General features: G+C 50.2%; 1 protein-coding gene across 1 annotated transcript in view; it reads left to right on the top strand.

Annotated features, from left to right (window-relative positions):
* The window catches only part of ANKRD52 (ankyrin repeat domain 52), a 39,220-nt gene extending 30,461 nt beyond the window's left edge, over window positions 1–8,759 (top strand). Inside the window, exons 22-29 of the mRNA XM_084610259.1 lie at window positions 431–518; window positions 1,050–1,133; window positions 1,906–2,051; window positions 2,417–2,499; window positions 3,840–3,922; window positions 4,832–4,923; window positions 7,237–7,493; window positions 8,199–8,759. Coding sequence (XP_084466385.1) covers window positions 431–518; window positions 1,050–1,133; window positions 1,906–2,051; window positions 2,417–2,499; window positions 3,840–3,922; window positions 4,832–4,923; window positions 7,237–7,481 — 821 coding nt within the window. The 3' untranslated portion in view covers window positions 7,482–7,493; window positions 8,199–8,759. The remainder of the gene's footprint in view (window positions 1–430; window positions 519–1,049; window positions 1,134–1,905; window positions 2,052–2,416; window positions 2,500–3,839; window positions 3,923–4,831; window positions 4,924–7,236; window positions 7,494–8,198) is intronic.
* The last annotated feature ends 7,835 nt before the right edge of the window (window positions 8,760–16,594 follow it).

Below are 16,594 nucleotides of genomic sequence, written 5' to 3'. Positions count from 1 at the left end.
GGATTTTACCGTTAAACAAGAAAGGGGACCAATCTCTCTCTGGCCGAGAGGAGAAGCCAAGGGTTTGCCTTGCTAGCCGGACTGGTATCATCTCTTGTCATACTGCACCAGGCTGTTCGTGTCCAGTCGGATATCCCACTGCCAGCAGCCAAGACTTCACAGTTCAGATGAATGGCGCTCGCTTGCCTTCCCCTCCTTTAAATAAGGAACCCGGCCGGCTTGATCTCACCCCACGGGAGACTGCAAGAAACTTCTTCCTGCTTGCACCCCCGATGGGTTCCCTGGGCCTTGGAAGAAGCGAAGGGCTGGTGGGGGGGTGTTAGTTCCATGCAAGTCTCCTCCCCTCCGTTGTCAGTCTCCCAGGGGTGAGAGATGATTGCCAGGATGCTGTCCAGCTCACCGCTCCACTGTCCTTTCTCCCTCTTTGCAGGACATGAAGATTGTCTTGAATTGTTACTTGAACACAATCCATTTGTGTACCTAGAAGGAAACCCCTTTACTCCATTGCACTGTGCAGTGTAAGTCGCCATCAGCCCCGGAGCCAGCTTCTTCTGCATCCTGGTTTGGAAGAGTGTGCAGGAGCGCGTGCAGAGCAGGGCAGGAACGGACGGGTGCTCTTGGAATGACGGGCTGGGCTCCAGCTTCTTGTTATTCCAAGGGCTCTTAACCCCAGGGGCTGCAGAGATTGACCGTTCTACCACGCCCTCCGTTCTGGGGTGCCCTCGGAATCCAGTAACCGGACTCTTCCCCTCCGGGTCCCTTCAGGGGCTGTGTGGTCAGTGTGAACCACTGGAGGGTGCATTGGAGCCAGGCAGCCATGGTCCTGCCATCAGCATGGGGGTGGTTCAGTGATTGTCGCTTCGTAGCCAGCTGGACTAAGCAGGCATCACCCTGGAGCCCATTCCGCTGGCCAGCGGGGAGTGCTGCACCACGGCATGGGGTCTTCCTTCCCCTGCCTGCGGCTCTTTGGACTGAGCTAAGCCATTGCCTGGCGCATTGACCGCTCAGCCCAGCCTTGGTTTTCATTTTCCCTCTTGTCGCCCCTGCAGAATTAACAGCCAGGAAGGCACTGCTGAAATGCTGGTGGAAGCATTGGGTGCCAAGATTGTTAATAGCAGAGATGCCAAAGGAAGGTGAGCGGCGTCTTTTAATCTCGTGGCTCAGTCTCTCCCAGGGTTCAGTGGAGCCTGGGGGAAGCCAAAGGCCCACTTAGGTTCCCGCTCGGTCGCTTTTGTGCTCCAATCCCATTGGCTCTCACTAGCTGAGCCGGGTGCAAACTGGGACACCTCCCGGGGGCACCCACGAAGTGGTGACAACACTGTGCCCTCCGAGTTACTCCTGACCCCCATGTTGTGCCGTTGCCGGGGCTGTGGGTTGGAGCAGATGTGACAGCAAGGTCCTGGCAGCTTGGGGTGATCAGAGAAGGGTCCCCTGGCACCCTGTATGGGTCAGACTCACCCCAAATTCCGTCTTGGGTAACTACATCTAATTCCCTGTGATCTCAGCTGCATACGACGTTTGTTTTTACTTCCTGTCCTAAACGGTCACAGAGCGGCAGTGTGCACCTGCACAACAGCCGCGGCGTCTTCCTTCTCTTCTCCTCCCCCCACCCCTCCCCGCCAAGGCCGCACCATCGGGTCAGCGGCAGACTCCCTGGCTGGCAATTGTCCTACCCTGGGTGGTCATGGAGAGCAATGGATCACCATTCAGTACTAGGGCATAGGTTTCTGACGTGTTTCTGGGTCCTTGGGAATGAAAGGCACCAGTGTTGCCCATCACTGTAAGTATCTGACTGGGGTCCTCAACCAGGCTTCTGTAGTTGGAGCGTCCCCCTGCAGTCCTGGCCGAATTTTGCTAGTGCGGATGCAGTGGTGTCTCCCCTCACGCCCTCCCCTCTCCTTCCAGGACACCCCTTCACGCTGCTGCCTTTGCAGACAACGTCCACGGTTTACAGCTGCTGCTGCGCCACCATGCTGAGGTAGACACAACTGACCAGCTGGGAAGGACCCCTCTCATGATGGCTGCTGAGAACGGGCAGACCGCAGCAGTCGGTGCGTAGCAACCCAGCGCTTGCTTCCTCGCCCTGCGTCTGGCTCCTCCCCTTGAGTCACCCTGGTAGATCCTTTCCACCCACTCAGACTGACGTTTGATTCCAAGGGAATTTTAAGATCCAAGGCTGGGCCATGGTGACGGGATGGAATTGACAGTCGGGTGGGAGGCTCTGGGCTGGCAGTTGCTCAGTTGCAGGCTGGGGTGTTCTAAGCAGAAACCTGCAGTGTTCTGAGTGTTCACACACACCCAGTTGGGTACTGTGCCATTCCACAGCTAGTGGGCATGCGGTTCCTGCTGCCTTATCCCTGAACTAAGGGAGCCTGGGCTGCGTGGGCCTGACCCCATTTGCCTCTCTTGGTTGTAGAGTTCCTGCTGTACAGAGCGAAAGCAGATTTAACTGTGCTGGACGTCAACAAGAACACAGCTCTTCACCTGGCCTGCAGCAAGGTACGGGACTGACCCTTCTCTTAAACAGTCATGTCCACTGTGGCCTTCAGTCCATGAGCCTCAAAACGTCAGCACGTGCTTATCTGTGCCCTGCTGGTGAGAAGAGATTGCACCCCTAGGCATTTGCACAGGTTGAATTAAGCCAGTGTCAACCCAGTGTGGACGCTCTGGTGTGAATGTCAGTGGCTTATTTTGGTTGATCTTAAATCTGTTCTTAATCAACTTAAGCTAAACAGAAATAAGGGTTGTCTACAGTGGGAGTTATTACTGATTAACTCCAGGTGGGGACGCTCTTATTCCGGAATGAATGTACCTTATTACAAATTAGGTTTAATCCACTTTAGTAGTGGATTAAGCTAATTTGGAATAAGGCACTTTATTTCGGAATAAGAGTATCCACACATCCGGATAATCAGAAATAGTTAATCTGCTTTAAATTCACATTTTACCTTATTTCAGAATAAATTTCATGTGTAGACAAGCCCTAAACCCGGTTTAAACCGAAATAAGCATCCACCCAGTCTTTTGTGACATCGGTTTAACTAAATGAATTTAAAATCAGAGTTTACATGAATAGTTGGGCCAAAGTCTGCCTTGATCTGCAGGAGAGAGAGCCAGAGTCTAGGGAAACTGAGTGCCAGACTGCAAGACTGAACCCACCTGAGTTGTCGCTCTGGCTCTGAGCCTGGGAAATCTTGGACAGATCATTTCGGCTGGGATTTTCAGAGGAGCCAAAGGAGTTAGGTGCCCAAATTGCATGGAATTTTAAAGAGACGTGGGTGCCCGGCCTTACCCTCTCTGCCTCAATCTCCTTAGCTTTAAAACAGGGATCATGCTTGCCTGCGCCGGGAGGATGGTGGGGGTGTGGAGTCAGCAAAAAGATGGATAGGGCCCCAGATGTTCTTTATTGTTCTGTTAAACCCCCTCTTGGATGGGCTTTGGGTCCGTCCCACCGGGGTGATACTGGCACATGAGCGAAAGAGGAGTTAGAGAGGTCCATCAGCATCAGCTGGATTTGAAACCTGGGGGGGGGACAGGAAGTTCCAAATCAGTGTGTCGAACGCAAACAAACCAAAAGAGGGGAACAGTTTGTAACACAGCAGCGTTGTTACTTTCAGACCCCTGAACAGAGAAATTGGGTAGGAGGAGGAAGTAGAGAATGGAAAGCCCGCTAGTCTGTGTATTTCTCCATGCAAAGATGGGTCAGCATGGCAGCGTATTGAAACAGGACCGTTCTGCAATGCCCGGGCGGTGTGAGAACGCCATTTGCAGAGACACCTGGGTTCTCCCTCCGCGCCTTATGCTCCTTAATCTTAAACTATTTTTTTGTTTGTTTCCAGGGTCATGAAAAGTGTGCCTTGTTGATCCTGGGGGAAACCCAAGACCTTGGCCTTATCAATGCAACTAACAGTGTTCTGCAGATGTGAGTATGTGAACAGCTGGTGTGAATGGGGGAAAAGGACACTGGGGGTTTCGGTTTGATTTGGGTTTTCTTGTTTTTGTTTTTTTATGGGTGGCTGTAAATGTTTGGAGGAGTGAGGGAAAGGGGAAGCCAGGGGGTTGTGGGTGAGCCCAGGAGGAGGGGCAATCCCTGGGCCGGAGTTCTAGGTGGAAGAATCACACGTTCACACACAATAAAGAGCCCTTTGGGATATGGATGTTTTCCCCCCAAAGCAGCCTCTGACCTTCTCTTAGCCTTGTAGAATCTCAGTCCAAAGGGAGAATATCCTAGGTTTTGTCAATCTGCATAGCCTGCAGTCCTTTGCAATAATCTCTCGCTTCCTGGTAGTTCAAGGGAGGTAGATTAGGCCGTAAACTGCTGCTCTGTCTTGAAACTGTCCAAGGGCTTTCACTAAGTTGCACAGATCACAGCCACCTGCCTCTTTCATACAGAAGTGTGACCCGCCGAGACCATTCCCAGCATGTGCTGTGCCCGGACTGCTCTCAGCAAGGTCAGAGCATTGCCTGCTGGGACTTGGAATCTCCATGGGCCACACTTCTGCAGAATGCCTTTGTCTCCCTGCGTCCTCCCGGGGCTCAGCCTTCCCTAGGTCCTAGCTTCAGTTGCGATACCTTTTGTGTGTTGAGTTTGTGTTGCTCTCCAGCCCAGAGCTAGTTCACCTTCTCCCCAGCCGATCAGAAAGCTCTCCCGGGGCATGCCAGTGCCAAGCGGAAGCCGCATGCTACTGCTGAGGGGTCTGTGTGTCAGCAGCTCCACGCGGGTTGGCTGGATTGGAAGTGCGTCAGGGAGACAGCTCCAGATGGAAAGGGCAGCGGAGTTGTCTGCCCTGGCAGGGCTCAGTAATGTGTTCCCTTTTTCTGTGGCCTGCAGGCCGCTCCATATTGCAGCTCGGAACGGGCTGGCCTCTGTTGTCCAGGCCTTGCTCAGCAGAGGTGCCACCGTACTTGCAGTGGATGAAGAAGGTGCGTATGCCTCACAGCTGGGATCTCTGGCGGATGGGCGGGGTCAGGTACAACGTAGTCTCTACGTGGCATCTTCTTGGGCAGGGGTGGCTGGTTGGGGTTCTCAGACAGGCACCTAGACCTTGACTTGGATTATTTCCTCATCCCCATACTGAACATCGTTATGCTCGTGTACTGAGTTTGCTGTCGGCGACATGGGAGCAGCCCTTGTGGTGGTAATGCCATGATCCCTGTAGCCTGGAGAAGGCACATCCAAGCTCCGCATCCCAGTGGGGCAACAGGTCTTATTGACGTGGCTTTCGCCCCATGGGTCATCCTCTGGGTCACCTGGGGCCATGCATGCAAGCTCAGAGCTGGGATAAGGATAAAGAAGCTATTTCCTTATTCTCATGTTCCGTAGAATCTGCGTATTGGGGGATCAGTGAGTTTTCTCTCTGCTTGGATAAGCCTGATCCTAAAAATATTCACAGCGTGTCCTTCCTGCTACCAGAGGAAGGGTTTCTGGGCCTGGCAAATAGGACCCAGTTGCTTTTGTTTTCCCCCCACTTAAATTCTGGCCTGGTTTTAGCAGGCCTGAGTCCTGCACTTAGGATGGAAGAATCCCATGCACTGCTACAGACTAGGGACTGAGCAGCTAGGCAGCAGTTCTGCAGAAAAGGACCTAGGGGTTACAGTGGATGAGAAGCTGGATATGAGTCAACAGTGTGCCCTTGTTGCCAGAAGGCTAACAGAATTTTGGGCTGTGTAAGTAGGAGCATTGCCAGCAGATCGAGGGACGTGATCATTCCCCTCTATTCAGCACTGGTGAGGCCTCATCTGGAGTACTGTGTCCAGTTTTGGGCCCCACACTACAAGAAGGATGTGGAAAAATTGGAAAGCGTCCAGCGGAGGGCAACAAAAATGATTAGGGGACTGGAACACATGACTTATGAGGAGAGGCTGAGGGAACTGGGATTGTTTAGTCTACAGAAGAGAAGAATGAGAGAGGATTTGATAGCTGCTTTCAACTACCTGAAAGGGGGTTCCAAAGAGGATGGATCTAGACTGTTCTCAGTGGTAGCAGATGACAGAACGAGGAGTAATGGTCTCAAGTTGCAGTGCGGGAGGTTTAGGTTGGATATTAGGAAAAACTTTTTCACTAGGAGGGTGGTGAAGCAGTGGAATGGGTTACCTAGGGCAGTGGTGGAATCTCCTTAGATTCATAGAAGGTTAGGGTTGGAAGGGACCTCAGGAGGTCATCTAGTCCAACCCCCTGCTTGAAGCAGGACCAATCCCCAATTTTTGCTCCAGATCCCTAAATGGCCCCCTCAAGGATTGAACTCACAACCCTGGGTTTAGCAGGCCAATGCTCAAACCACTGAGCTATCCCTCCCCCCCATCCTTCCTTTGAGGTTTTTAAGGTCAGGCTTGACAAAGCCCTGGCAGGGATGATTTAGTTGGGGATTGATCCTGCTTTGAGCAGGGGGTTGGACTAGATGACCACCTGAGGTCCCTTCCAACCCTGATATTCTATGATTCTAAAAGCCTCAGGAACAGCCAGAGCCCCAAAGCAATAATGTGAATTTCTAGGATCCCATTTTTCCGTTAAAGCCCCACACTCCAGTCCTAGCTCCTCTGCTCAGGGAATAAAAATTGCCCTGGTTGAAAAAATTGAATCCGCAGTTCTGGACATGTTTAAAAAACAGTCAAAAACCTGTTGAGCCAGTTGCCTTTCTCCGAGACCACAAATGACTAGCCCAGCTACAGCCCTGCCCAGGAAAACAGGTGACGGGTTTTGCACAAGGTCTGAAGGCTCCTGCCAGGGGGTGGGAGTGAAACCCAGTGAGCAAAGACCCCTTTTCTAAACCAGCAGGGTCCAGTTCGACCCCTGCACTGGTCCCGGTTGCCTAGTCTGGGACAGGGAGAGTAAAAAGGTGCCACCCATGCAGTTCTCCAGCATCAGGCGCTGTCCGTTTCCCTGCATGTCGTGGGCCCCATCACATGGTATCTAAGCGCCCCAGAGTTTTTAATGCCTTTCTCTGAGTGCACTCCTGTGAGGCCGGGCAGGGATCCCCACTGGGGAGCTGTGGCACAGAGAAGTTAAGTGACTTGCCTGCGGTGTCTCCCGGGGAGTCTGTGGCGGAGCGCGGCATTGACCCCCAAGTGCCAGGCTAGTGCCCTATCGCTGGACGCTACTTCCCCTCTGCACTGTGGTGAAGTTGGGTGAGCAGCGAGCCTTGTCCCGCTGCTTAATGCGGCGAAGCACCAGGGCCCCTTTGACGCATGCAGCTGGCTTGACCGCTTCACTGGCACTGCTTCTTGACTTCGTTCCAGGTCACACCCCAGCCTTGGCTTGTGCCCCCAACAAGGACGTTGCAGACTGCCTGGCACTTATCCTCTCCACCATGAAGCCTTTTCCACCTAAAGACGCCATCAGCCCTTTCAGCTTCAACCTCCTCAAGAACTGCGGCATCGCGGCCAAGACGGCGGCCTGCGGGGCCCTGCCCAACGGCAGCACGTGCCCGTACACCAAGGACCGGCACAATGCTATCGGCTTAGACGGCTGTTACTCGGAGTAGCTTAAACTATGGGTATCTAATATCTTATTCTATTTATTTAGAAATTCTATAAATATAGGGCACTTTAAAGGAGAACAAGACTGAACAGGCCTTCACACAGGGCTTGGCCACCGACGTTAGAGCTTCCTCTTCTGCCTAGGCCCTCACTCAGATGCCAGCAGCTAATTGACTTAACGAGCAGTTGGCAAAGAGCCTTTCCCCTTCCCATGTTCAGTGCGGGCGAACCCCTCCTGGAGCGAGGGCTGGGGAAAGCGGCCCCATTGCATTAGTACAGCTGGTCCCAGGCAGGGGCCAGGGAATGTTTCGGGTTTTCTGAAAAAGGGACTTTCTGATTTCTAACTTCCTGTTTCAAGAGCTAACCTCTCCCCGTTGGGAAGCTCCTTAGGACAGCAGCAGGGCAGCCCTGCTTGGTTCTTCTGCAACGCACTCCTCCTGCTACCGCACCCGCAAGGGCCAGGGCTGCCGCTGGGCTTAGTCTCTTGGTGACCACTCAGCTCTGAGGAGGCAGTGATCAATCAGCCTTACAGGGCTGCTCATTGATAAGAGGGCTGCTCCGCCATTAGGAATTGGATTGCAAATTTCTTTCACCCAGTAGCTGGGAAGAACGTTTGGCCCCTCCCAGCCCTGAGGTTGGACTGACTTTGGAGCCAGTTTTGTTTCAAATCCTCCACCTGGAACTTCCCTTCCTGCCTGTCTAACCCTCCGCTTTCCTTTCAGTTCCCCTCCCGTGTTCCTGACGCGGCAGCATGCCGACTCTGTTCACTCTACAGTTGCACAGTCTAGCCAGAAAGCAGAAACTTGAACTTTGGAGGCGGAGGGGGGTCGGGAATTCGACAAGTGAGCGACCGCTGAGTGGTGGGCATTAGCACCTGGGCAAGTGCCACTGTAACTGCTCCTTCATCTGAATCGTTTTGTTTTCGTGCTCATCCTTCGATTCCAATAAGAACACTTGAATCCCGAACTACTGTACCCAGGATATTGAGATAACCTCTGGCAGCTCTCACTCCTTCATATGCAAAACGGGTGCTACTGTCCATCTGCCGCGGTCTGCTCTGAACCCCGCATTTGCACTGCTGGAATATTCCCTCCCCACACCAGGCACTTTAGGGATTTGAATTTTTTTTCTTCTTTTGGCAAAATGTTGGATCCTGAGAGGCGATTCCTTCTTAAGTTTTGTTCCTCTCCGTATTGCGCGCCATTCCCATGTAAGAGTCAGTCAGTCTGTTGCTTTTTAAACATTTATTTATAATGAAATGAGCTTTTACCTTTTAAAAAAAAATAATAATCTTCTGAAAGTTTTAACCTTTTAAGGAAAAAAATGCACTTCAAAGTCCTTATTCACAACCCTAAGTCTGTATTTATTTTTCTAACGTGGCATCTTGGCAGGTTTTATTAGCGTGTATGTATGTGGGATTGGTGTGTTCATTTCAGTGTTGTTTTTTTTTTATTTTAAAAATCCTATTTATAATGCATGTTTTAAACATTCAAGAATGTGCACTACTTTTTTTAAAAAAAATTACTGTAACAGTATCGTGAAAAAAACAAAACAAAAACCCACAAAAAACCTTTCACCATATCGCAAGTCTGTTCGAAGCCAAAGACTGGGATGTAGCGATCAGAGCGGGTTGACAGGGCAAAAACATTCGATGTACGATCTTTTCCACTGATTCTCTTTCCTTTTGCAGCCTTGGGAGGTGGGGTAACATCCTGGTTCTCAGACAATAGTCAGTGACGTGTGCGCTCACTGAATGAAATATTTTGAGAACCAAGCCTTGGGTTGGGGCCGGGGGGACATCCAGGAAAGGGTCTCTCTCCTTTCCAATCTGCAGACCATCGGTGCTAGTCACTTTCTCTTCTTGGTCAGTAAGACTGTTACAGGAAATGGACAAGCCATAAGCTTTGGCTGCCCTGCCTAAAGTTACGTCTATTACAAAAGTCAGCATTTCTTGGATCAAAATTGTGTATTTTTAAAGGAAGGTGAATTCTGGTTTTCTTTTTGTTTTTTGGCCAGACGTTTACATGATGTGAAATGGGCATTGCATCGAATTGCTGTTTCCCTCAGGCGATAACAGCCCGCCCCTTTTCCAAAAGAGCGCCAAATAGGGAGCAGAGAGCTGGGCTGCTGGCCGGAGCTAGCGTGCTGGCAGCCGGCAGAGAGAGGTGCTTTATCCGGGCAGGAGCAGAGCATGGAATAGCGAGAAGCTCCATTGCGCCGTTAGTTTCTTTTACCAAAGTTTAACTCTTAGAACCAAAAGCCTTGGCCTTCGGGTGGTCAGTGCTGCTGCTTTTCATTTCACGGAAGGGTTTCACCCGGAGAGTAGCAAAGACTTGGGTGGCATTTCTGTTTGTTTTCCCTCCTCTTCTTTATCCTCACTGCAACCAGCTGAGCTTGGTCTCCCTTAGTGTTACCATCTAACGCTCCAGCTCAGCAAAACCCTTCAGACACGGGCTGCCAAGGGAACACTCAGTGTGTAGCCAAGTAGCCAGTTCTAGTCTTCAGAGAGGCGTAGAATCCCCAGATGGGGAAGGAAGAAAAGGCAGAAAGCCAGCCTGTTTCCCTCAAGGCACTTCAATCAAACCTTCCTTGCTGGTGTGTCTGATAGTCTAGGAATCCAATGCACAAAAGCAGAGTGAGGATTTCTCTCCACGCACTGGATGCTGGCCCATTTTGTGAGGCATAAACAACTTGGGTTTTAGGCCACGGTGTAAGATGCTCTTGGCCAAGTAGCCTCCTGGCCTGTTTGAACCAGTCCTTCCTTCCCCTTCTAAACATGTTATGAAAGACTCCGTTCTTAGGTACGTTGCTGCAAGATCAAGTCTCTCCTCGCCTCCACCCTCCACACTAAAGTTCTCTACCTTGATAGCAAGTGTTACCTTTCTACACCGAATACCTCAGTTCGGAATCAAACCACACAAAACTTGAATGAAAGATCCTCTTGAAAGATCGTTTTCAGTATTCTGCAGAGGGAGAACTGGAAAAAGACTTGTTTACATTATTGTTGAGTTCGGGTACTTGCCTCTTGCAACGCTTTCTCTTTTCATTTTTAAAATACTGAATTCAGGCACTGCCTATTTCTCAGCCTTCAAATAAGCCCCCTACGGGGCAGGAATATGGGTCCAAAGTCAAGATTTGTCCTTTTTTTTTTTCCTTCCCTTCAAGGGCAAATGCCCTTCTCCTGCTGTGCGACAGCAGGCCTGAGCATTCAGAAACATACAAGAGCACTACACTGAGAAATCTGTGCAGGTCTGGAAGCCCTGGCTTCCCTTATCTTTGTCCTTTTCCTGGGGGTTTGAAGGAACAGTGACAGAATTCCTGGGGTGAGGGACAGTGGCACATTTAGGACACGGGAGAATTCCAGGGTAGGGGCAGAATTCCTTTAACAGCTCAGTACTTTTGAGTGAAATCCTCGCCCTGTCGAAGTAAATGGGAAAGTGCCCATTGACTCCAAGGCTAGGGTTTCAGCCTCTTGTGGGTATGTGCATCAGAGGGCAAGATGCCTGTACCTGCAGGCACTGAGATAATTTTAATGACATCTTGCTTTAATTTTAATTAAATATCACAGGGGGAGGATTTCAAAATCATTTCAAACAAGGGCAAGGGAATATTTTAGCATAGTGTTTGGGGTGTGCTTTTTTTTTAGTATAAGCTCTTTTTTTTTTTTTTGTAATAGGAAAAAAAATGGCCTTTGGTTTGCCTTGTTTTCATGCTGTCATGCGTTACCTCTTCACGTGAGGTGGTAAAGACTAAACTCTGACAAGACAATCAATGTGATCTCTCTAAGGGCTTCAGCATTTCTTCTCTCAGCTGCATTGTACTTTTTAATTTAATTTTATTTGCTCTTAGTAAGTTTTTTTGGGATTATTTTTATTCCTCCCCTTGTGTCTTCTTTAAAAATAATGAAAGTAATAATAATAATAACAGAGTGGAAAACAATTCCAGCAGTGCATCCGTGGGCTGGGCATTTTGGGGGGGTGGAAGGGCGGGTTTGGGGACAGGGATGGGAAAGGGGCCGTTTCTACCGCAGGCGCCAGTCTTGTTCTCCTTTAACGCTGTAATGTATACATTTGACAGCACAGCTTGACAATTTAAGTAATAATCAAAGTGTTTGGTAATAATGCATTATTTTGCTAAACGAGATTTGTGATGGTTTCCCTAGTGCATTGTAAAGAGGGTCGGAGGGAAACTTCCGCTCATGGGCCCCCTCCCCCCCAAAAAAACGTTGTGTTTCTCAACACCTCATTTGCATCGGCATAAGCACGTTAAGTGTTTTGTGTATGGCGGTGGGGGGGCCTTATCTAAAAACTTCCTCTGCACAGATCTTTATGCCAAAGTCAGACCATTCCAGCTTATCGTTCTGTTCAGCTCCGTGCATAGATTTGGTGTAGAGTGACCCTTTTCAGCTCCCCCAGTGCCACTTAATTTTTGAAAACTAAACGGGTGTGGGATTTTCCCCTGCCCCTCCCAGAAAAGGAAGTTTCTCTCCACGCCCTTGCTTCACAGCACTTGCTTCAAGCACTTTTGTTAAAACCTGAGCGTCTGGTTTCTCTTTAGTGACCCAGGGGATAGAGAGCAGCGGGGGGAGGGGGAGCGAGAGATGAGTGTCTGGGGGGTTATATTTTAATGTTTGAAAGTTTCCGTTTCTAGGGAATGAATGAACAAAGGGAAGTTGGGTTTTAAAAAAAAAAAAACAAAAAAACAAAAAAAAACAGCACAAATGCATTTCAACTCAATAGATGTATTCGCACTGCCATTGTTAGACACGCTGCCCGACAGGCAGTTCAGCTGAGCCATATAACTGCGGACAAACACTGAATGTAACGGCCTTGAACCGGGCAGTCCTGGGAAGCTAGGAATTGGCTTTATTCTCGATGGGCACTTCCGTGAATTCAGAAATAACCTGATGAGGATGCCGTCGTCAGTTTTCTTTGGTTTCTGAGTCACAGCAGATTAGAGGCTTCTCCGTTGTTGTTGTTCTTCTTCTCCTCCCCCCCCCACCCCCCCCCGGTAAAGGTCTGATTTTCTCCCCCTTGTCCTACAAGGAGGGAGAGTGGGCACTCAGTCCCAGATCTAAGGCGGAGATGAATTCCAACTGAGCTGGCACATCCCAGCCGCTTTGAGATCTGGAGCTAATCAAAGTAGCACTAAAAGCAGAAACACGGCTCAGAAAGGGAACAAGTAAGCTTTATTTCCCAGGGCGTTTCGAGCGCTTAAGTGACTTCTGTATGGACAACGGACCTTTGTCAGTTTTCTGAGCGTAGAAGATAAGTATTTGTTAAAAAAATAAAAAGCAACCCTCTTTTTTTATTTTTGGTTAGGTGGGAGCAGCGGGGGTGGGGGAACAGCGCTGAGATCATCCCAGTCTCTTGTCCCACCCCATCCAAAAAAAAAAAAGAAAAAATCAACTTCCATCTCAAGATTTCCTCTTGCACTTCAACCCTAATTAGGAGGAGTGTTTCCTCCTCACCAAAAGGCTCCATGCCACAGGGACCAGAAAGGGGGGGTGGAATTTGTGTGATTTCCCCCCCCAAACACACCCCCTCCACACCCCCAGTTGTGAATGTCTTTTCTGTTCCATTCACACTGTAAGCCCTGCTCTCACCTTTGCCTTCAATAAGAAACCAAAGGAAAAAACCCAACCCTCCATTTGAGATCACGGTTGTGAAAACGTGGACCGTTCGGGTTCGGGGGTTTGCAGCCGCAAAAAGCTGTTTGAACCTCTTCTCCTGACTGAACTCATCTGGGTTCAGCACCACTGGGGGTGTGTTGAAAATCAGAAACCGCCAGCAGGAACGTAAAAACTGGGCATATGTGGCGGGGAGGGGGAGGTGATGTAAAACTTTTCAGCTGAAGCAAGAGGGGGAGACAACAGGGAGGAAAGGAACTCTTTGAAATTTAGAATGATGGCTCCATTTGGATCATGAATATTTAGTCAAACTTAAAGTCCTTAAAGATACAATGTGAAACAAACCAACTAGAATCCAAAGGGAGCGGGTTGGGGGAATACACCTTTAAGGACTTTTAAGGCATCTGTAGCAAGCTCTCAGTGTCTTTACAATATCCTGTGTGTAAATGCTGCACCTCTGTATATTATGCACATAAAGCATTTCTTTGAATAAGATAGGACAGACCTCATCACCAGTCAGGTATAAACAACTCTTCCTCTTCTGTGTCTTGGTTTCCCAGCGCACGTGTGTGTGTCTGGGTGCGTGTGGGTGGGCGTGTGTGTTGTGCGTGCGTGTGCGTCTTTTCCAGTTCACTTCCAATGCAAAGGAGAAGGGCGGGGGGAAATAGCCTTACTAAATCCAATCTGAAATATTGTTCGTCAGCTTGAAACGAATTAAGCAAATGAGCCCCTGTGGCCACAGTGGTTTTAAGAATCAGTATGCAATTTCACCTGTGCTGGGCATTTATAAAGCACTTGATCAGAACCAAACTGTAACGCTCTGTCTGTTATATGGGTACAGACAGGAGCAGGAGGAGCTGGTTTAAGGCTACCATGCCAGCTTGCTTCCAATCTGTGCTCTCAGATCACTCACTCTGCACGGATAGATCAAATTGCAGTTTCTTTGGTGCTCTGCACTCGGTCTCTGTGGGGCCACAGTGTTTCTGGAATCCACGTTCAGTGGATGGGGGGCTTTCCTGGCACACTGCCTGCGTAGGCCGTCTGGGTGTGGTTAGCGGTGGTTGGCAGAGGCCCCCGGTACTCGTCCGGACACTGTAAAGGGGTGGGCTGTAGTGTTTCTTGTCTTCTTGTGCCTCGGGCTCCTTTCTCTTCCCGTGAGGTGCTACAAGACTATTCTAGCTCAAGGATGAAATCTCTGGTGGGGGTTGTTCATTGAGCGAAGGTAGCAAAAATGCTGCCAAGAGAGTGAAGCTGCTTAAAGTGGGAGAGAACAAGCTGTTTCTTGGGCTGCTTACAAAGGAGAGGTACCTTTAAATCCAGTTTACCTTCCCTGGCAGAGATGTCTCCTCTCCCCTTCCCAGGAGAGAGGCTGTTGTGTTCTGCTGCCTTAGCTCCTGGGAGGCAGGTGGACCTTTCAGAGGAGAGGTCCCATTTGAGATTGGCAAAGCTGGGCACCCTGACGTAAAGGTGTCGGGGGGAGTCTGGCAACCAAAGGGCTGGTGGCCCCTGCAGATCTTTGTGTTCTGCATGGAGCCGAGAGCAGCTCTTCCTTAGGAGCTGGTTTGAACTTCTCCCTGAGAACGGAATGGGTCCAGAAACCACCCCAGCCCTTCTGTCTCTTGCAGTGCGGGACCCGAGTGTGGACGTTTGACCAGTTTCCCTATCATCCTTTGAATGTTAGAGGAGAAAGCGGCTGCATCTCCTGGGTGCCAGTGTGTTCTCGGTTTCTGAGGCACCGCAGTGAGCCCCGCCGTACCTGGCTCTGTTTCTTTGCTAGACGGAGTCTCTGGATACACCACTAGCTTTTGGATTTTCAAGCCCTGTCACTGGGGCAAAGTGCTGGAGAAAACTCCCACGTACCACCCCCGCACCCATCTCTCCCTCCCACCAGAGGCACAACCCACAGCAGTGGAGAAGGGAGTTAGCCACGTGCCCCAAACCACTGTAGAAGTTTCGGTAGCTTTGCCTTTTGTGTCCTGTGTCTGAATTTGCACTACTGTGAAATCCGGCTTGTTCGGAAGAGAAGTGTCCCATAAAAGCAATACGCGACCTACGGTGATGCATGCAAGGAACGTTAGGAGATGGCGAAAAGAAAAAGCCCAGTTCTTCAGTTCGAGCATCCCTCTGGAGTGATACCATGCGCCTTATCCAATATTTGGGGGAAGGAAGGGGGGGGTCTGGGTCCCTTGGAACTGCCCCCTCACCCCATCCCCACGTGAGCGTTGCAGTTCTGGTGGGCAAGAGGGCATTCTAATGGAACCGGATTTCTGTTTCAAAATCTGTCTCCATTTCGAAAAGTCTTTTTCTTGTTGATCTACTTGAAGGTACTAACCAAAACGGCTGCTCTTTTCATTTTTAGCTTTTTGCTGGGGGCGGGGGAGTGTTTTGAAGTTGTTTGGAACTGTCAATTCCCTGGGTGTGTGGATGGGGTGGAGGTGAGGGAGGGTTCGGCTTTTCGGGGAGAACCATGGCCCGAAGCACAGCGGGCCCCGAACAGGGGCCTGCTGGCATTTGAATCTGACGACTTGCCCCCTCCTTGCTCTGTAGGATTCTCCCTCGCGCTCCTCTCCCCGCTCTCATTGTTTCTTTCTCCAGTTCGGAGACAGCAGGTGACATTATGCCGCGAGCCCCCGCTTGGCCCAAGGGTCTTTTCTTAAAACCGCATCTGGCAGCCCGAAAGTTCCAGGGATCTAGAACCTGCAAAACCTTTTTGCCACCACATGCCTTGCAGCACGGGCGAGGGTAGGGAAAGACAACCAGGTCAGTCTTCTATCGATAGAGAGGGCAGAACCCCTGTCTCTGGCCCCAACAGTCCAAGGTCGCTTTGAACTCTTGCTTTTTTTTTTTTTTGGGTTCATTATGGTTCACTGTGGATTTAAAATAAATGGATGGGGATGGGGAAGCCCTTCCCCCCGGAGGAGGTGGAAGGTTTTGGAGGATATATGGAAAAATGGAGAGTGGAAATCTATAATGATTTTCCTTCTCTTTTAGCCTCCCACAAATAAAAGCAGGCGCCAAAGATAGACCAAAAACCCCACCTGGATGTAAAGGGGTTTCTGGCAGATTGGGTTGAATAGTGGGATGGTCCCCCCAACACACACACGAGATAGAGGGAACAGATTTTGCAGCCTGATCAACCAGTGTTCACCCTTTTGGGGTCCTAGCATTGCCTCTCAGCTCCCCCAAGTCATTGGCCTGAGGAAACATAGGGCTCTTTAACATCAGGGATTTGGGATGCATTGCTAACAGATCGGCTGCACAACTGGCTTTGCGACATGATTGCATCTGAATTTAGACGCTGCAGAAAACCAAAATCAACCCACAACTTTGGGATGCTTCTGAGGGGCAAATGTCCCTGAGAAGGTCCGTAGCCCCCAACCTGAAGGGCCCCTTCTCCCCCACGGTGCTTTTTTGCAGGGGCTGCAGTAGCGTAAGTGGTCTGTAGTCATGCCGTGTTTCCAAACACGCTGCTTTGCCATCCAAGGCGGT

This window comes from Lepidochelys olivacea (assembly GCF_965140295.1).
Source record: "Lepidochelys olivacea isolate rLepOli2 genome assembly, chromosome: 20".
Lineage (NCBI taxonomy): Eukaryota > Metazoa > Chordata > Testudines > Cheloniidae > Lepidochelys > Lepidochelys olivacea.
Note: the sequence above shows the minus strand (reverse complement) of the source record. Positions and strands in the feature narration are given on the sequence as shown.